General features: G+C 40.5%; 2 protein-coding genes and 1 long non-coding RNA gene across 5 annotated transcripts in view; 1 reads left to right on the top strand and 2 right to left on the bottom strand.

The window, feature by feature from the left end:
• Positions 1-2820: 2820 nt before the first annotated feature.
• On the bottom strand, positions 2821-7660 carry LOC128789904 (uncharacterized). Its single transcript, XR_008431573.1, has 3 exons — positions 7130-7660; positions 4402-4642; positions 2821-3030 (listed from the first exon to the last, which is right to left on the bottom strand). It is a non-coding gene; the product is annotated as an uncharacterized LOC128789904 (long non-coding RNA).
• Positions 7661-7794: 134 nt separating this feature from the next.
• On the top strand, positions 7795-15749 carry PSMC1 (proteasome 26S subunit, ATPase 1). Its single transcript, XM_053944516.1, has 11 exons — positions 7795-7843; positions 8227-8280; positions 9101-9197; positions 9588-9712; positions 10188-10373; positions 10568-10696; positions 11604-11700; positions 11880-12069; positions 13132-13283; positions 14634-14788; positions 15450-15749. Exons 1-11 carry the CDS (start codon positions 7841-7843, stop codon positions 15582-15584), a joined length of 1323 nt encoding a protein of 440 aa, XP_053800491.1. The 5' UTR covers positions 7795-7840; the 3' UTR covers positions 15585-15749.
• Positions 15750-17738: 1989 nt separating this feature from the next.
• The window catches only part of NRDE2 (NRDE-2, necessary for RNA interference, domain containing), a 29205-nt gene continuing 26785 nt past the window's right edge, over positions 17739-20158 (bottom strand). Inside the window, exons 13-15 of one of the 3 annotated variants that reach the window (XR_008431295.1) lie at positions 19988-20059; positions 19134-19352; positions 17739-18283 (exon numbers count right to left, since the gene is read on the bottom strand). Coding sequence is in view for 1 of the 3 variants with exons in the window: in XM_053944513.1 (XP_053800488.1) it covers positions 19227-19352; positions 19988-20059 (198 nt within the window). In the remaining 2 variants the exon portion in view is untranslated. Of the gene's footprint in view, positions 18284-18605; positions 19353-19987; positions 20060-20158 lie in introns of those variants that run through there. The other 2 variants (XM_053944513.1, XR_008431296.1) reach the window with 2 other exon arrangements.

The raw sequence follows: 20158 nt of genomic DNA, 5'->3' as shown, positions 1-20158 counted from the left end.
TGTTGCATGCAGAACTGAATTTATTTTATTGCAACAGTGCTACATTCAGTCTCAATTAATTGTACTCAATAGACCCATTTTCAAGTGTTATTCATACTGTATGACAAACTCTTCATTTACAAAAGGAGCATCCTGACATAAAAAGACCACAAAATGAGTAATTATTTTTAACAAAGAAAAATTCTCAAGAAAGCAGGTTTCAAGAGAAGGAAATGATCTGCCACATTCTACTAGGAAGCAGACAGTCCAAACACTTCACACTATAACTATTGAATCACAGAATGTTTTGGGTTAGAAGTGATCTTAAAAATCATTTAGTTTCAACTCCCTTGCTGGGCAAAGGGATGCCATTCACTACATCAGGTTGCTCAGGGCCTCATCCAACCTGGCCTTGAAGAAAGTATTAAGTATATTATCTTGATAAGTGTAACATTTGAGTAATATGAAGGAAACCAATATAGAGAGCTGTATTTACAGCAGGATACAGACAATTTAAACAACTATAAACATATATTTGAAAGCCTTTACCAGGGCTGACACTATGTGAGACTGGGGAAAGAAATCTGTATCAGGGAAGGATGAAGTTTTTTTAACAGACATGTTTGTAGAAGATAAAATACAGCTTCAGAGCCACAGCACCTGCACAGCTCCTATGCTTTTCCAGACAAGATTAGTATCTCCAAATATTCCAGAATTCATCACCCTGACAATTATTAGAAAAGCCCATATGAAGCAATATGACTGAATTCAAGGCCTTCTCCAGATGTTTTGGATAGACAAGACTTCTGCACAGCCTCTGCAGTACATGCTGACACCTCCATGAAGGGTCTGTGGTTCTTACTTTCAAAGTTATCTTTCAGTAAGAGTATTTTCTGTGAAAGAGCAAAGGACAACTAAAAAAACCCACTCCTCAACAGCTAAAGAAATCATCTGTAGAAACTGCTTCTTGAGGATGACTGACCTAACTCAACAGATTCAATCTGCATTATTAACAATAAACATAATTACATAGATATATCAACAATACTTCCAGATAGTGCTGCAGTTACAGGCTGATTGAACAGACTATGCATCATGAAATCAAAGCCACAATTACTTAACAGAGAATGTGAACATGGTGAGACACTTGTGCAGGATTAGATTACAGTGCTGCAGGAAATGACAGAGGAGCCATTACATTATAGTCAACAGATTAATGCAGAACCAGTACTTCAGGGAGAAGCAATTAAAGCTAACATATCTTTAGCTCCAGTGGCAAGGTGGTGAAGTTAGTGGCTCCTAGGTTTTCAGGGACCTTGTTTCTCTGATGTCTCACACAATTACTTCCCATTCCCCTACACTGATGATAGTTCTCTCCCTTCCTTCCAATTTCTACTGCCTTTAATACTCCAGTGCATTCAGCCCACTTATGCTTTTTCTTAGAGTCAGCCTTTCCTTCTATCTGCCTCAGTGGGCTTTGGGACTGTCCCTAAATGCTTTCTGACTTAAAGACACTCCTCAAAACTCCTGTCTTTAATGAAGGCTTTGCTGGTATATTTGTGCAGGTGTGCTCTGCCCTCTGGCCTCTCTCTGCACTGCCCTCTGAAGAGAAGACCTGGAGCAGGCATAATGGCTTTCCTGGGTTTTGCAAAGCAGGAACACTTGCAGCATTAGTTGTGTAATTATAACAACTCTGCCCTTTCATGACGGAAATCATACGAATCATTAGCAGTTAAAAAAACAATGGAGCACACAGATTCGGCAAACATTTATTACTGTCTAGGGATTTCAGCCTAAATAGTAGTCAGTATAATGTTTAGAAAGCATTTGTGTCTTTAGAAATACTGCTTTCTCAGGAATGGAACGAAAACCCTATTTCTTTTTCTTCACTTTACATAAAAATTATTTCAGTCTCTTCATAATTTGATTGAATCCTGCAAAGTGAATCCAACTAATTTATGTGAATATTGATATAATTACTGAAGAAATGTTCAGTTTGTTAAAACCATCCTCAGCTATTAGTGTATCAATGAGTTGACTCTGAGGAGCACTGCATGATGGGAACTTTTCAATATCAGCAACCATTAATTAGCCAGGTGAAGAACTCTGTATTCCATTTAGAGGATAGCTCCATGTTTGATCACTTATCTTTTTCTCTTTGTCCCAAATGTAGTAAGTTTCTTATCCCATAGTCTTTTGCTCCAGCTTTCCTAAAGCTACCAAAAACTACAGAATTTTAACCAGCTAATATGTTAGACTTTATGAAAAAAATAGTTTATTACATTTTCCTGCCACAAAACAAGAAAGCATCATAGCAACATCATTCTGTGCTCACTGCTGAAGTACCACAGGATCTTCTCTTACCAAAATATGAGACCCAAGAAGCCACACTACCTGGTATTTTGCTAACCTCTGCACAGTGAGAAAGGTATATTCTTCTTACACTCATGTTCCCTTGGGTTTAGGATTCCACTTTGCTCTTGTTCTGCTCTCACTCCTTGGAATCCTTTGGGCCAAACTTTGCCATCACTTATGGGAATGTATTTGCCACCAGGTGGATGAGGTGTCTCTGATATTTCTCACACTAAGGGAGGAGTAGTTTCACTTCAGCTGTTGGATGGTAAGACTGAGACAGTCTCCTTCAGCTACCAGCCTGCCTGCAAGACTATGAGGCCTAACTTAGGGGAATTGTGTGTTGCTCTGAGACTTCCAAATGAGATCGTATAAAGACATATGATATTATAAACATATTTTTTAATAAAATTACTTATTCTGCAGTATTCTGAAAACATGCATGAAAGAATCTTCAAGGTGTCAGAGTCTGCTATAGCATGGAAAGATTCCCAAGAATTTTATTTCCAAAATTTATGAAAGCATTCATGCGCTTTCAGGTGTTTTGAATTCTGCTTGTCTAGTTCTAAATAATTCCTGCTCCAAGAAGTCTGCTTTTCATTGGTAATCAGACCACAACAACAACACATTATCAGTGGGAGTTGATATGCAGATGAGTCAGTAGCCAGAAACTCAGGTGAGCTATCCAATGAATAGATACTGCAAAAAAAATGAAACATATTAGTTGTGGCACTAATCAACACCTACCACAGCCAGCAAGCAAACAGGATGGGACAGATACTTCATCATGTGCCAGCACACCTCAACCCCTAGAACAGAAAAGTGAACTAAAAATTATGCCATCCTGTTTATGCACAGTGGGATTAATACAGCTCTGAGAGTGAACACTTGCTGTACTGCTCAGCTGTCTCCTTAGTAATTATTTAGCTAAGAAACAAACATATATTTCCATTTCCTTATGATTCTTGCTATTCAGCAGTTGATAGTTTTTCCTTATTTCCTGATCTCCCTCTCTCAAATGCACACATTTTAGTGCAATACCTTCCTTCAACTGTAACAGTATGTCAGAATGAACGATGCCCTTTGCAGATAGAAATTGTTTTTTCTACTCCATTCAATTCAGCATCATTTTCCCTTCAAATAAATCTTTGCTATATTAAATTTGGTCCTTTTGGCTACAGAACCAAAACGAGATTTACTCAACTTTATTTAAGGTAGTTGTTAATCTGGAAAATGGACAAACATGTCACTTCCTCCCAAAGTTAATTAGGGCTATCTGGCTGGACATTTTGACATTTTTCTTTGCGAAGTGTTTGGGGTTGTTTTTTTTTTTTCCAAAAGTAAGACTATGGCAAGGGTTGGTTACAACTCATTTCTTTATTCAAAGAAAGCTTGAGAAAAAACTTTAACATTGTCAACTCATTCTACTTGCTTTTTAAACTAAAATATATATATTGCCTTTCTACGTGGATGAAAAAAACTTAATTCTGTTTTCACAGAAAATGTTACAGTATACTCCAAGTTTAATTAATAAATCTCTTAAACTAGTTATTGTTCAAATTAAGTGCATCAGCTACTTTAAAGAATGGTCTCAGCAACCTTTCATATATGACCTTGCTCTAACCAGTACGTAGTAATCAAAGCTTCAAAGTAAATCTGTAGCTAATGCTGTCAAGACAATTAATTTTTAGTATACCTAAATGTTGCTTTAATGTGGTTGCTGCCAAGAAATAAAATTTTACAGCAGTAAACTATGCATAAATATGTTTAGGAATATAATAAATGCCAGCTCAGATTGTGTAAATGGAGGATGGCATATTCAAGAACATGAAGTTCATCCAGATTATTTCTAGCCATGCAGAAAATATAGTTTTCATATTGTTTAAGAAGTGAGAATGGAAGGACTCCTCCTCTACTTTAGCATCTCTCCAATGCACAGTAGTTTCTGTCCACTTTGGAAATTGCTTCAATTGGAGCAGCTGAAGAGTCTCCCTGGAGTCTTTGGAACCACCAATGGTGGGAACACGCATTGCTGTTTCAGAGGGATAAGCTCATGGCTGCAGCCCTTACCTTCTACTCTGGCACAGCTGCCTGGTGCTAATCCACAGCCATGAAGCTGCACTAAAGATGGGCATCTCTCTGGGCTCTCCAGTGAAACGAGGAATTAGCAAGGTGCCTTCATTTCCTGTTTCTTCTCTTCCCTTGGGTAGCAGCCTGGCCATCACAGGAAAACAAAGGCAGGGAGAGCTCTTTGTGCCTTGGGGACACAGCAGAGTCACTGCAGAGGTGGCTGAAGCTGCTCTCATCCACACTGGGAGCAAGGCACAGAACATCAGGAAGGCATAAGGACTGCAGCCCTTCACAGCTGAGAAACGCAACACCGTGTCAAGAAGACCAGAGAACTTATGACTGATAATTCGAGTCAGGAAACATCAGGTGAATCTTTTCTAAGGGACTGTCATCTTTGTGAATACCCAGTAATTCACATCAAAGGGGTTTCAGCTAAGAGCCATTGATGTTGTTAGGGCTGAAGCTTGTTGGCTTCCACTCCTTTTTGAAAATGAACAGGCTCAAATGTACAGTACAGACTTCAAGAAAAACAGGGGAGGTGAAGGTGACATTCCTATTTTTAAAACTATATTTGGTGATGGGAGAAGGAGGAAGCAATCATGATCCCTGATATCAGGCACTTATTTGAGCACCTTAATTTTAAAAGTCATGTCCATAGTCCCATGGATGGACAAGGTAAAATAAAAGAATTCCAGAAGGTCAGAAGCCTTATTCTGAGTTTGGGAGAGAAACTTTGCTAGGTTGTTTCTGTGAGGAGCCCACAAGGATTAGTATTCTGCTAATTCTGCAATCCCTCACATTGTTCCTTGCCAACTGGTAGGTGGCAGGAATACCTTCCACTTCTACACTGTTTGCAAAACTTGTAAGCAGCAGAGAAGCTTAATGGTTAATTTGGTACTTTGACACATGCACACTTAAATAAAAAAAAAATCCAACCTTAAACCCTGCAATTTTATTCATTTATTGAAGTTGATGTAAGTTTAAAGTTCATTTATGAAAAGAGGGTGTGCAAATTGCAGCTTTTGAAAAAGCAACCCACTATATGTAGCTGCAATAGCAAGATTAATATTTTTCCAATCTGTAGGTTTATTTCATTTTATGCAAACATAAAAAGCTCTAGGCACTAGACATATAAGAAAGACAAATTAACATCAACAACATAAGCAATCCTAGTAATTTCCTGTATGTGCAAAGGGAAAATAAACCTCTTTGCTATTTACTAATCCCAAGTCCAATACTCCCCCAGCCTTCAGCTGCCCTCTTCCTCCTCAAAGGCCTGGGAACAGAGCTGAGGGCTTTACAATATGCCTAAAAGATCAGCAGTAAGCTTACTGCAGAATAAAGAAGAAGGGTAGAAAACACTAACTAAAAACACAGCACAAAACTCTCACCCTCTCTGAAGAAGTCTTGGTATTTTTTGATATGAAGAGCTTTTTGAGGCCCCTGAGGCTATGTTCATCTTTAACAAACAAGGACTCTGTGTTCCTTCCTGTTACCCTGGCTCACTCTTTTGGGTTTTTTTTTTTTCTAGTAAGCATAACCCTAGAAATCAGAGGCACTTGCATAATTTTTATTTTTATACAATATTTATTGTTTAAAGTTCCTGATTTGACATTATCTGTACTCTGCAACCAAACCAAAATTCTGGATGTGTAAAGTTAAGGTAAGCAGCCAGGTTACAGAACCACATTTCTATTTCAGTTCCAGTTTGCCAACACTATTCAGCCCAAGAACTGAAAGCCATTAACCAGATGACCCAAACACAGTGTTTCCCTTTCTGCTCCCTTCCCTTCATGTCTTCTGTCACAGCTGTTCCATAGTATGTCTTTAAGTGAATGAGCTGGGAGACAATCTTGCCAAAAACCTTTTCAGTTCCTCCCATATATAATTTCCTAATATTTTTAATACTAGAAAAACAGGTAGGCTGTCACAGATTTGTCTTGTCAGCTTATAAATGGAAAGTTCAGCTTTTACATTCATCCTACACCCCTACAATTTATGTTGGTTTATGCCATAATCCTCACAGTTAAAATGTCTGCAAAGCTACACAGCACTAAAATCAGACTTTCTAAGGAAAAAAGTGATAAGAATTCTCAATCATAACCAGAACTACCAATTACAGATATAATTTTAAATAAATATGGGTATATCTTAGTCTAAAGGGAGGAATAATTGTGTGAGGGAAAGAATGTTCTAGCATCTTTACACTGTAAGGTTAAAAGAAATACAGATGCAATCCTGTAAGACTGTAGACTCCAAGAAGTGAATGTTTTTAAAGCAAAGAATACCTGCTATATTTAATTTTGTTTCAATGTCCTTAAAAGTTACAGGACAGCTGATACTGTAACAAAAAGGCAGCTAATTCACAAAAACAATAAAAACCATAGAAAAGTCAAATTAAATCCACAGTGCACAACAGTAACCCTTGTGAGCAAATGGAACCAAACCAAAGTAAATGATCAAAACTTCACACCTTTCTACACAGCTCAGCCAGTTACATTAATAATTAAGAAAGTTCCCTGCTCAGACAGGAATTCTAGAGAAAGTGTGAAACAAAACAAAACAAAACAAAAATATAATCCCACATCCTAGCGTCTGCTGTAAACTGAAGCCTCTTTTCACAAATGCTCTGATCTCTACACTGGAATGTAGATGGATGTAAATATAATCTATACGCTGGTTGCCTGGGCGAGAGCAGGCTGGAAGTATTTTTAGAGTATGCCCTCACCTTGGCTGTAACCTTTCTGCTGATAGCGGCGCTCTTCCAGCCCGAAGCAGAGGAAGCACAGAGGCTGCCCCGGGGCGGCAGAGCCTTGGCCCGCGCAGGGCCGGCCCCTGCGGCGCCGGGCAGCGGCCGAAACCGGGCGGGACCCGAACCCGCCCGGGCCCGGATCGTGCGCGCCTTCGGCCGAGCTCGACCTCCGGGAGCGTCAAAAGCACTAGAAGGTTCTAGAGTTCTAGAACCTTTAGGTTCTAGGTTAAAAGACACTAAAAGTTTCTCCTGCATTTCCCCAGGAACACCACGGACTAATAGAATTCAGTGTAGGTACAAAAATTACGTTTTTGCGGAGGGAGGGATTTCCTGAAAACTTTACCCATGCTCCACAAAAAAGCCAATTCTTACAGCACGCACAAAAACGTTTTTCTGTTGACTAGCTGATGCAAGAGATGGAAGGAAGGCTCAGGTCTAGGGAAAAGCGCCTTGTAACTTTAAGGGTTTCCCGCTCTATCTCCGGTCCCTCAGCGGCGCTCCCCTCACACGCACGGCCGGGCCGAGCGCGGCCCTCCCGCCGCACACCGCGGGCAGCGGCGCCCCCTGCCGGCCGCTGCGCGCCACAGCCGCGCTCGGCCCCGCGCGCTCGCTTGTCCCTCGCCGCTGCCCGTAGCGAGGCGGGCGCGCCCGCGGCGGTGCGGGCGGTTCCGGGGCGGTCGCGGCGCGATGGTGAGAGCGGCCCCGGCGGCCCCGGCGGCCCCGGCCCGGGGACAGCGAGCGCGGCCTCGCCGGGGCACAGCGCGCCTCTGCCTGCGGCGCCGAGCCGGGGCCCCGCGCCCCTCTGGGCTCCGCCGCCGGCGCCCGGCGTTTTGCGGAGTCACCGCCGGCGCCTCTAGGCCGCGGCCCGGCGAGGGAGGGAGCGCGGGCGGTGGGGCCGGGCGGGACACTTCTTTTTATTTTTGGACAATAAGCTGAATAATTTAGCGCTTTGTTTAGACAGAAGAAATCCAGTTACGGGATTTCTGTACGTGGAATTGCCCGTAGGCGTCTCGATTTATAGAACCGTACATATATTATGGTTTTTGTCGTTTGTTTTTTTACTTTTTTTCTAGGGTCAAAGTCAGAGTGGTGGACATGGTCCTGGTGGTAGCAAGAAGGATGACAAGGTAACTAAAACCCAAATAAATACTTACAGTGCTGGTGTGCTGCTACAGAGCCTGGCTGCAATAGGCTTTTTAAATTTACTTTTTAAAATTATTGTTGTATTTAGAACTGCATAAAATTATGCTCTTGCGGGTTCTGATGTCTTTTCTGGGTGTACACTGGAGAAAACAAGTTCATAAATTAAAAAGGGAGCTTAAGAAAAACTGAAATTTCTTCACAGTGACTTGCTTTTTCAAAAAAATATAAGTATAAATGTGTCAGGGTTAGGTTAAGTTGCCTTCCAGCTGTCACTTAAAGAACTGTTGTTGGCTTGGAAGTGACACAGCACAATGATCTGCAGTAGGGGTGCACTTCACATTGTGGGACATCAGGGGCCTCCCTGGTCTCCTTTGCAAAAGGAAAGTACAACGTACATGGCAAGCAGTGTCTAGGCTGGGAAACTGAGTGGGTCTGGTTTATTGGTTGAAGTGCAGCAGAAAGGTGGAGATTCAATATTTTTCTCATTGTCTCAGCTATTAGTTTTGTTTGTGATTTACTTCAGGCTTGAGCCTTCCATGTCCTGTATTCACTGAAAAATAGCAGAAGTTTAAATTCGAAAGAGGGATGTAAAATAAGCAGGAAAATACATTTTTGAACATTCTTAGAAAATAAGAGTAATGTTTCTTTTGGGCTTCTTGCTACAGATCATAAAGAGAAAGTTTTGTTATGAAGTCCTTCACCCTGAGCTCTTTTTTAGTCTGTGCACTTAACGCTTGTGTGTATTGTTTACTTATTATTATCCCAATTTTTCTTATTTTTTATGGAATTCTTTTTATGAATAAGGACAAGAAGAAGAAATATGAACCTCCAGTTCCAACCAGAGTGGGGAAAAAGAAAAAGAAGACCAAGGGACCAGATGCTGCCAGCAAACTCCCCCTGGGTAAGCATTCTGCCTCCCCTGCAGAGCTGTGGACTGTCTGCTCTTTGGGAAGTACAGCACTCTTCTCTCCTCAAGATCTGCCTCTGTGGAAGTCACTAACACAATGCCAAATGTCATTTTATTTTTAATTAACATTAAAAAGCCCCCCACAGAATGAGATTATTGTTTTGCAAGATGCAGGCCATGAACTCCCAGGTAAGAGAGAGAAATTAAACTGAGTGAAAATGCAGGGGGAACACTGAATCTGTTTTTTGCCTGGAGTTACAGTAGGACAAGTAAGGTACAAGTTACAGTCAGGAAAATAAAGCAGGATTTCTAGCAATGAATTAGTGGTTAGTTGATACCATGTCAAACTTGTTCTAAAATACTGTGATTCTGCTTTGGTTACAGTGACTCCTCACACACAGTGCAGACTCAAGCTGTTGAAATTGGAGAGAATTAAAGATTACCTCTTAATGGAGGAAGAGTTTATCAGAAATCAAGAACAGATGAAACCTTTGGAAGAAAAACAAGAGGTGAGGTTTGAGTGAAGTGTTACTGCTAATGTTACAGTAAATGCTCGTTATTAACATGAGCTACTTCATATCAGAGCAGTGGAAAATAAAGTACCAGCAGTGTGCAAGTTGATGCAAACATATCAGGTTTATCACAATTCCTTATTAATTGGCTAAATTGTTTTAGACCAAGCACAGATCACTACAGATGAAGCCATGGGAGTTTTTTGTTTCTTAGTGCTCTGTCAAAGTACAGCTTGCAGATATCCATCAAGACAGAAAGAAGATTCTAGTTATTCATATTCACATTAGTAGTGTCTGTAGGGTAGGACTAAATTAATAGTAGGTTTTGTTACTGACCTCTGTCTTTTTGGGGCAGTAGAAGAATAGGAAAGACTGGTTCTGCTATGTTCTGTCTGAATTATTCAGGCAGTATTGTACAAGAATGTTTTTGCCTGTGTTGTTCAGTTGTTTCATGGATTTTTCTTGCCAACAGGAAGAAAGGTCCAAGGTGGATGATCTGAGAGGAACACCGATGTCTGTGGGTACCTTGGAGGAGATCATTGATGACAACCATGCCATTGTGTCCACATCAGTGGGATCAGAGCACTATGTCAGTATTCTGTCTTTTGTGGACAAGGACCTGTTAGAGCCAGGCTGCTCTGTTTTGCTAAATCATAAGGTGAGTAGTTTTTATAAAATCAAGTTTCTTACAACTTCTTGTACTGTTTTTAACAGGCTTTATTTTTCTAAAGATCACAGGAGAGAGAATGCTATTTATTTCACACACCTAAATAAGTGGGCATAGGGATTAGACTTCAGCTTGTATTAAAAATACTGCTTGCCTTCTTTGACAACTCTTAATTCTTGAATTAGGTTCATGCTGTGATAGGAGTCCTGATGGATGACACAGACCCTTTAGTGACTGTGATGAAAGTAGAGAAAGCTCCTCAAGAAACGTACGCTGACATTGGTGGCCTTGACAACCAAATTCAAGAAATCAAGGTATTCAGTTGTAGTCATTTACAGTTAAGCTGGCAATATAACTGTTGTGCTAGGAGTTGAGGAAAGAAACAGCAGGACTTGCTGCTGTTCCTGTAGTGGTGTCCTTTATTTTTCTGTAGTGCATTTCTTCATTAGATTTCACTAGGCAGACTTGTGGACCTCAATCTTTTGAGTGAATCACCAGAGGCTGTGTGCACAGGAACCTTTCACAGTTGCTCAGGATCCTATAGAACGCAGAGCTCATAAAATCTCTCTAATAGCTTATTACTTTGCAACAGTTAAAGTTTCAGTTGTTGCAAAATGAGAGTTAAATTGTAAAAACTGCAGAGGCTATTTTGGGTGTCTGATGCCATCCAATCTAACTTAAGGATTTAGTCTTTCTGGGCAATTGCTTGTTTTGTTTTTGCATTTGTTTGTTGTTTGGTTGGGGTGTGTTGGATTGGTTGGTTTTTTCTCTACCAGCAGAACTCTGCCTGAACCTTGCTAAAGGTTTTGGGTAGGTGTCTAAAACCACAAATGCTCTTAAAATCTATGGTATCTGTTAACTCTTTATAGAAGCCACCCTTTCATAAAGAGTTCCCTGGCCCCAAGGTCATCCATGGATGTTTGAGATTCAGGAGCTCCAGGGTTCTAAATTTGGGATGATGCATTGAGGATGGAGGAGGGGGAATGCTCATTGCTGCTCTACCACACGTCAAGTGGAAACAATAGGAAAACCTGTGCAAATGGAGTAGTTGTCTGCCTTAGAATTGGAGTCAGCAGAGAGTCGTGCTGTTCAGTATCTGTCTTGAAATCAGTTAAGCTCTTTTTCCCTTCACTGCTTTCATTATTGCTGTTTTGAAGATCCCTACAGATCTCTGTTGGAGACCACTCAGTCTTATAAAAACATGTTTTTCTTGTGCTTCAGGAGTCCGTGGAGCTTCCTCTCACCCACCCTGAATATTATGAAGAGATGGGTATAAAGCCACCCAAAGGAGTCATTCTGTATGGCCCACCTGGCACAGGTATTTTACAGTCAGTAACACCTGTGCTAATACAAGTAAAATAATTTACACTTGGTTAGTATTTGAAGTATTGCCAAGTCTGTCACAAATTTCATACAACTGGTTTGTTAGGGCACTTTTTTGTTTCCCTTTCCCTTCTCTGCAAACTAATCACAACATTTCTTTCCAACTAAAAATAGGCAAAACTTTACTTGCCAAAGCAGTGGCAAACCAAACATCAGCAACCTTCCTGAGAGTGGTTGGTTCAGAGCTCATCCAGAAGTACCTGGGGGATGGCCCAAAGCTCGTGCGCGAGCTGTTCCGCGTGGCTGAGGAGCACGCCCCGTCCATCGTCTTCATCGATGAGATCGATGCCATCGGTACAAAGAGGTACAGCAGCTGGGCTCCACTGCACACGCAGGGGTTGCCAGGGCCAGCAACAGCTTCACCAGAAACACTTCTTTTGCAGCTATACTGGGACTCAGTTTCTTTGCTCTGCTACATTTGCATACACCGTTTTGGTGTAAGCCTTTGTAACAAGTAACACTTCAAATAACTTCAGTGGAAACACAATACATCACAGCCTTTTCATACTAAATAGACATGACCAGAGATAACTTCTGTTCTCTTGTTACATGGTAGTATCTCCAGGAGAGAGTGTCAAAACCAGAAAGAGACACTGTGTATATGAGATTCCCTAGCTACAAGTCCATATATACTAATTAGCTTTAGTGATCCAATGGTAAAGCAGAATATTTAATATAGAATATATCCATTTGTTGTTTGCCTCTCGAGAAGGTGGCTAAATAGTTCTGCTCTGAGAGTATTTTACAGAAGGTTACACAGTGTATGTCATGGAGAAGCATTGCTTGTGCCACACCAAACTGTTGTTCAGCCCATATCCAAATGGTATTACTTCGAAAATTCTGTAGGTTTGTTGGAACTGTCTTGCAAGGCAGATTTTCTCTAAAGACTATGCAAATAGTCTTTAAAATAGTCAGTGTTTTTTAAATAAATAAGAAGGTGCTCATACATGTTTACTACATGGCCACCAGCCCAAAGTGCCAGCTGCTGCCTTACGTATGGATCTATGTACTTTTAAGAATTAGGTTTTTTTTCTTTTTATGTTGATTGTGTTATGAGGGAAGAAGATATTTCCAAATATGGGAACAAACATGGGAAAAAAACCCAGATCTCCTTCACATGATGGCTGTTACATTCCCCAACTACAAGAATAGTGCAGTGTCTCTTTACTTACCTAGATGTCACAACGTGATTCTGAAAACCTATGTTTTGTTTATATGGATAAACATTAAACTTTTTATTTAAAAACTAAATTTTATTTAAATCTCTTACAGATGTTTACAAACAAAATGCCCTTCTCCCCCTTATGTTTATACCTTTGTGCCAGTTACTTAGTGCCTTTTCTGACTATGCTTTTTTTTCTAAAAGGTATGACTCAAATTCAGGGGGTGAGAGAGAGATCCAGCGCACAATGTTGGAGCTGCTGAACCAGCTGGATGGGTTTGACTCTCGGGGGGATGTTAAAGTTATCATGGCTACCAACAGAATAGAAACATTGGACCCAGCTTTAATTAGACCGGGTAAGGGACTTCCCTGCTGTGCATGCTTAAGCCACTTTTCTTGTGAAAGGACTTGTCATAACTTGACAAACACAGGCAGGTAAAATGACTGCAAGCTTATTCTTATTTACCATCTCATGTATGCTGGTGCATCTGTTGAAATCAGAACGTATTCACAAGCTTCTAAATAGGAGAAAAATCTTTGGAAGAGAAGTGTGTTAATTCCTTTACATATACATAAACAATTTGAATAGTCTTCCTTTCTATTAAGATGGCACGGCCATTTTAAGTAATGGTTAAGCAAGCTGTGTGCAGCAGCAGCACACCAGCAGCTGGGGAAGACAGGGCAGCACCACCTGTGTTTTGGGGGTGAGAGCCTAGGCTTTTCCAGAGACAGCCTGGATCCTGGTGCAAGAAAAGCAGGCTGCTTCTTACTGACCTGGCACACTCCTGCCTTTTGGGGGATAACTGAGGGAGACATGTTGAGCAGGCACAGGTATTTTAAATGGCCTTTTAAATGGTATTTTAAACATAGTATTTTTAAATGGCCACTAAAAATGTACAATTAAAAGCATATTGTGCCTGTGGTGTCTGTTAAATTGGAAGGTATAAAACAACACAGAGATCAAAGGAATAAGCTGAAATACCTCCTTGGCATGAAGTTGCTGAGGTATGTGTTTGGTCTGGTTTTGTCATAATTTACCTTTAGAACCTTCAGCTCAAACCCAGTGCTGTTAGAGTACAAATGAGATAATACTATGCCAGAATTGAAAGAGATCGTGTGACCTTGCTTTCTACTCCAAACCATGATTCATTGTGGCAAGAAAAATCATGGAAGTGTTCAGGTTGGAAAGAACCTTTCAGGTCATTGAGTCCAACCACTCAGCTATCATGGCCAAGTCCACCACTAAGCCGCATCCCCAAGTGCCACTTCTTCGCCTCTTTTGAGCACTTCCAGGGATGGTGGCTTCCCCTGGGCAACCTGTTCCAATACTTCACAACCCTTTCCATGAAGAAATTTTTCCTAATATCCAACCTAAACCTCCACATGTGAACTTTAGGCCATTTTCTCTTCATCTGTTACCTGGATGAAGAGACCAACCCCCACCTGGCTACAGCTTCCTTTCAGGCAGTTGCAGAGGGTGATACGGTCTCCCCTGAGCCTCCTTTTCTCCAGGCTAAACACCCCCAGACATTCCTTCAGATGTTCCTCATAGGACTTGTGCTCCAGATCCTTCACCAGCTCCATTGCCCTTCTCTGGACATGCTCCAGCTTAAGAGTTACTGCCAGTTAAACCCTTCAGGTGTTCTTCCTGCTGTTTCCAACAGCTGCGTGCAAGAAACCTAAGACTGAACTTTTCTTTTGTACAGGGCGTATTGATAGGAAAATAGAGTTCCCTCTACCTGATGAAAAGACGAAGAAACGAATCTTTCAGATTCACACAAGCAGGATGACGTTGGCAGATGATGTGACTTTGGATGAGTTGATTATGGCAAAAGATGATCTCAGTGGTGCAGATATTAAGGTCAGTGCACATCACCATTGTTTATATTTCAAAGCAAAAATCAAATCTTGTTTTTGCTGCATCCACTACCATTGTCATCTGAACTGTGCGCTTACATCACTGAGAGACAGTGGGATGAGGGACACTCACTTTTACGAGTGCCAAGTACTCTGCTTTACAAATGGGAAATTATCAAAATCATAATTGTGAGGTAGCTGGTGTTGGTAAGAGTATGTACCTGTGTTACCTGAATATGAAATTTTAAAGTCACAAAGTAGAAACTAAAAGGAGAGCGTGGAATCTTGTGCAAGGTATCTTAAACAGTACTTAAGATAGTCCATAAAAATTATCCTGTACTATGTTGCAAGGCAGATAAAAATGCAACTGCATATTAGGAAGCTTCAGCCATATCCTGTCTGCTTTTTTAAAATGGATAGAGCCCTTGCTACAGCTACCACACTCATGAGCTTAAACCAACCTCTTTCCTTTCTGACACACTCACCTGGCTTTATGGAGCCTGCTTCAGTGCTACAGAACAGTATCAAACTTCAGAATGTAGACTTTATTAACATTCCCCCCTTCTACCCTTACTGGAGCAGTAGGAAAGATGCAGCTGTTTTTCAGGGTGTGGTTAGAACGGGTTGCACAGAAAGTGTAACTATTCTTGCTCCCTGTGTTGCAGGCAATTTGTACAGAAGCTGGATTGATGGCTTTGAGGGAACGGAGAATGAAAGTAACGAATGAAGATTTCAAAAAGTCTAAGGAGAACGTTCTCTATAAAAAGCAAGAAGGAACCCCTGAGGGACTGTATCTTTAAGTCATCTCTCTCTTTGGGAACTATACAGAACTTTCTGTGTTGGTGAGAGTCTTGTGTAAAACCACACAGCTAGTTTGCATTCATGAACAGGTTAAAAGCTGGTGGGTTGTGGGTTTTCAGTCAGTGTAACTCTTCACTTTCCAATAAACATTTATTTGAATTGAACTGTTTTGGTGCAAAGCCCTGCTATTTACATGAAACTGTTGCGTTCTCTGACTCTGAAGAAAAAGTGCTGGTGACCCAAGTGCTTGTCTCAGTCACCCACACCATGTGGGCAGGGAGCAAATCTTAGTCTTCCTTAGGCATAGCAGTATCTTACAACTACTCGAGCTTTGCTGTTGTTCTTGATTACCTTCTTATATGTTTTTTTAGGGGCTAACTAGGACAAGTGCCACTTTTGAGTAACTTCAGTGTCATCAGTCATTTATACATGAAAATCAATGACAAGTATACAACCATGAGTGACACTGAGATACACTTTAAGGTACCCATCTCTAGCATGTGCAGCTTATAAGAGAGCAAGATGGATGTTCATTAATAACCTTACCTTAAACCTCTAAACATGTTTGGATAAGGTACTTGTAAGATTAGAGTTTATAAATTTGTTTTTCCCAAAAGGGTTTCAGTTCATTAGATAAACATCAGAACAACAGTTTCTGAAAAGAACCAACACAGTAGGAACAGGTTCAAGGGCCCCATGCTCATGGCAGGATGTCACTCACAAGGCACCAGCCCCAGTGCTATAGGTGCAGGGTCTGGCATGCAGCAGCTGTGCACAGAGAAATCCTAACTACATATCCCAGGCTTGGTGTTCTACAGCATAACCTTGAATTCTTCCCCTCTAGACAATTCTGTTGCCTACAGCTCCATTCCCATGGGGGCTCAGTGTCCGTCGGCTCCTTTGTAGCCATGCATGTACTACTTACGCAGTATCCTGTGTAGTACACATCTGTGAAGGGCTTGTTATGTTCTAAGTGATTCATTTCCAAATGTTGTACATGTGATCTTTAAGGTTTATATAAAGGTTCCACATGCAAACCAGTTATGCAATGTGCAGTCTTTGTTCTGGGAGCTTTCTGTGGGAGCAAACATAGGCCAGTAACAGACAGTGGAGAGTTACACCCAGAGCAATGCCTTCACTCACTGCCAGTGCTCCAACAACAATGGCAGCAGCAGGGCCAAGAAATTTTATTTTTCTATGTAAAAATTATGTGGCTCATTGTTAAAAATGAACCCTACAGATGAATGGAGTCCTTTATTTAATCTGGATGACAGAAATCCTGAAATAGAATTGTTTTTCATCTGGAGCTAGAAAAACAAGTTTTATTACCCATTCTTATAAACCTTAGGAGATCTGTCTCCTTAAGCTAGGGATTTTTTAGCACTTTCTAATCATGGCAGTTGATCTCACTGTTGCTTGAGGGCTGAAGAGCTTTATGACATGCATGGCAAAAGCAAGGCACTTTTTATTAAGGACATGGCAGTTACTGCTGGCTCAAAGCAACAACCACAAAGAGATGGATTCAGCTCCCTGAAGAACAGCTGCACTGCATTAAATGAACCCAAGGACTCTGTTCTAGTACCCTGTCTGCCACCACAGGAACTGAAAAAACAGACATTTGAAAAGTCAGCTCTTAGCTTTTGCAGCAGAATTTAACTGCTGCCACTTTTGCCAGAGTTTCTGAACTTGACAAGACAAAAGTAATAAATACCAGGAGAAAGTGAACAGCAAGTATATTCCCCACAAGAACAGGAAAGCTCCTGGGGACTGGATTAAAAGGCAGGACCTGATCCAGGAAGACTCTGACCATCAAAAGGAAGGAAGCAGTCCAAGTGCTGCTTTGGGAGAAACTGCAAAGGAAAGGACTTGGGGCAGGATGCATGGAAGAGCAGAAAAGTGACAGATACAGAAGTTGTTGCTTCCATCACCAGAAGTTCTCAAATGTGACTGCAGAGAGAGAGCTTGTTAATCTCATCTAGGCTCCCTGTCCCACAAAAGGTTGGACCAGATGATCTTTCAAGGTCCCTCTAAACCTGGGTTCCTCTGTGACTCTAAGCAGGAGCATCAAGCTTCTCCCCCTTCCCATGGCCCTTTCAGGGTTTTGAAGGAAATTACATTCTGCTGTGATGAGAATGCATTAACAAACACAGGCATAATTTGTCACGTTACTGTTCAGGGTACAGAGTAACTTTTACCTCCAATTCAGGAGCTCTGTCATTTTTGTAGAAAGTAAAGGTTTAAAAAAGAAACCCTATTTTTCACAAAGACCAATTGATTACAGCAAAACCAGCATCACTTGCAACTACCTCAATATTATAAGGCTCTTCAGAAGTGCTGTAATGCCATTTAAAATTATACATATTCCCTGCAATATTTAAAATAATTTTAGAAAGGAATAAATGAAATGCAGCCTGGACTAAAGTGTATTCTATTTTGTATCATGGTGGCAAACCTGAGCTAGAAGTTGTATATCTTGGTTCAGACACAGCTTCATGTCTAATAAGATCTTCACCAGCTGGATGGTCCCAGTTGCTTTAGTGCTGCTAGTGACAATTAGTTTTCTCATGAAAAATCTCTGAAGCAGTGTTGGGTATTCTATGGCTGCAGGTATACTTGTTGCAGATGAAAATCCAGTTTCTGAGTCCTTGGGTTGCAAGAGTAGGGATGCTAAACAATCCTTTCCATGTTTCAGCATGTTCTGTTTTACAAAATAAATACATAACATAGCTGTATCTTTAAATTGTTACCGTATTTCACATTACTTCTCTAGGAGCTTGCTAAAAGCCTCTTGGAATATAAGCTACTTTTTAAATAATCACAGAAGACTATGCCTTCTTGATGAGAATCAAATACAGATCAAACCTCTACTTCTCTAACAACAATTGTCTGGATTTGAGTCAAAGCCAGTAATCAATTACAAAAATTTGTTTAGAAGTGAGCTGCTTAGAGATGCATTACGGACGTGTTTTCATTTTTAATACACTCAGTTCTATTAAATTAATACATAAAAAACAAGTTACTTTTGAATTTTCAAATATTCAGGTATATTTTTCATAAAGATTTACATTTAAATGGTCATCTGTCAAAACATACCAAAATAGGTGCCTGCTCAAACAAAAATTTAGCTTTTACTCACAGTATATGTACAGATATAATGGCTGTTTGACTTGGCAGTTGCATATGCACAGCCATACCATGCTGAAGGAAATTACTGAAGTCTGCCAACTGGAGGACAGTGGAGCATCCATTTGGCAGATATTTATTTCTTATGCTGCTCACCAAGCCATAGTTGGCATGTACTGAACCTCTACTGAAGCCTAGGGAATGTAATTTCAAACAATAGAATAAGAAATGCAGGCAACTTCCAACAGGAGGCTATTTAAAGAGGGTATCCTTCTGTGGGAGCCAGCAAAACTTCAGAGAAGTGGATCCATTATTGTGGGCAAAATGCAGTCCTTGATTCCAGAATACTTGCAGGTAGTAGAACTCCATTTTGATAGGAATTTATATAAAATACTTAACAACAAAAAATATCAAGTACATAGTACCCAAATCCCAACAGAGTTCCTGTATGAAAATGGATCTAATTGTTAGCTTTGGAAACAGCTTCTGTACTTCCTCCACTCTGCTACAGTCTTCTTTTAAATCTCTAGTAGCAGATCCAGCTCTTCCATAGGCACTCGCACTCTCAATTCTTTCTCAGTCATTAGATCGAGCGTCTCCTGCAGATCTTCAGGGAAATACTCTACTGCATCCATATAGAGTACCTGGAAAGACAGCAAGCACATTTTCTGTGCTACCTTTCTAGCAAGAAACACAGTATAAAGTAACTATACAGCAACAACACTGTAGCAAGAACTTAAGAAATACCATGTATTCTTTAAGGTAACAGGAACAGAATTAGTACTCCTCCAGTGACAGCCAAGTAGATGTTTAATCTTCTCAAACTCCTACTGAGTAACTTTATTCAAAAAGATAAAATGGAGGTCAAGAGGCACTGGAGCATTTGCAGCATATAGAGACATTACATGAGGAGTTGCAGGTTCTCTCAATAATTTTTATGTATTATTACATAAATTTTTATTTAGCTATGTATTTCTGATACTACCATGCTCATGATAAAAGTCTGAAAGACTCAAATCATTTCTAGATCACAAAGGATTTCTTACTGCCGTGCCGCAATGCAACACCTTTCTGTCCTGAAACACAAACAGCACGGACTACTGATCATGTTTCCATTTAAGATACATCTCTTATGTGCAGAAAATCCTAACATTACTTAGAAACCTCTACTGTCATTTCCATATAACTTACAACAACTACTAAAGCTAAACATTTTTTTCAAATACAGAACCTCAACATTTAAAGTATGATGACAAGTTTACCTGTTTTCTGTGCTTACCTTTGCCCAAGGACAGTTTTGAAGGGCTTTATAAAACAATCCTTTACTTTTTTCTTTTTTTCCTAGTGAAGCCTGTGTGATAAAAAACATTCATACTTCAGTGCAGTAACAGCTGAAATACTGAAACAATTACTACTGAGACAAAGAAATGATTGCTGAAAAGCTCAGTGT

Source organism: Vidua chalybeata, chromosome 6 (assembly GCF_026979565.1).
Source record: "Vidua chalybeata isolate OUT-0048 chromosome 6, bVidCha1 merged haplotype, whole genome shotgun sequence".
Taxonomy (NCBI): domain Eukaryota; kingdom Metazoa; phylum Chordata; class Aves; order Passeriformes; family Viduidae; genus Vidua; species Vidua chalybeata.
The sequence above is the reverse complement of the archived record's forward strand: the minus strand, read 5'-3'. Positions and strand labels throughout refer to the sequence as shown.

Bases quoted from the DNA above. Each gene is read 5' to 3' on its own strand.
- PSMC1 (XM_053944516.1), top strand. The intron at 10,374-10,567 runs GTGAGTAGTTTT...TTCTTGAATTAG, and splicing joins CTGTTTTGCTAAATCATAAG to GTTCATGCTGTGATAGGAGT. The intron at 12,070-13,131 runs GTACAGCAGCTG...TTTTTCTAAAAG, and splicing joins GATGCCATCGGTACAAAGAG to GTATGACTCAAATTCAGGGG.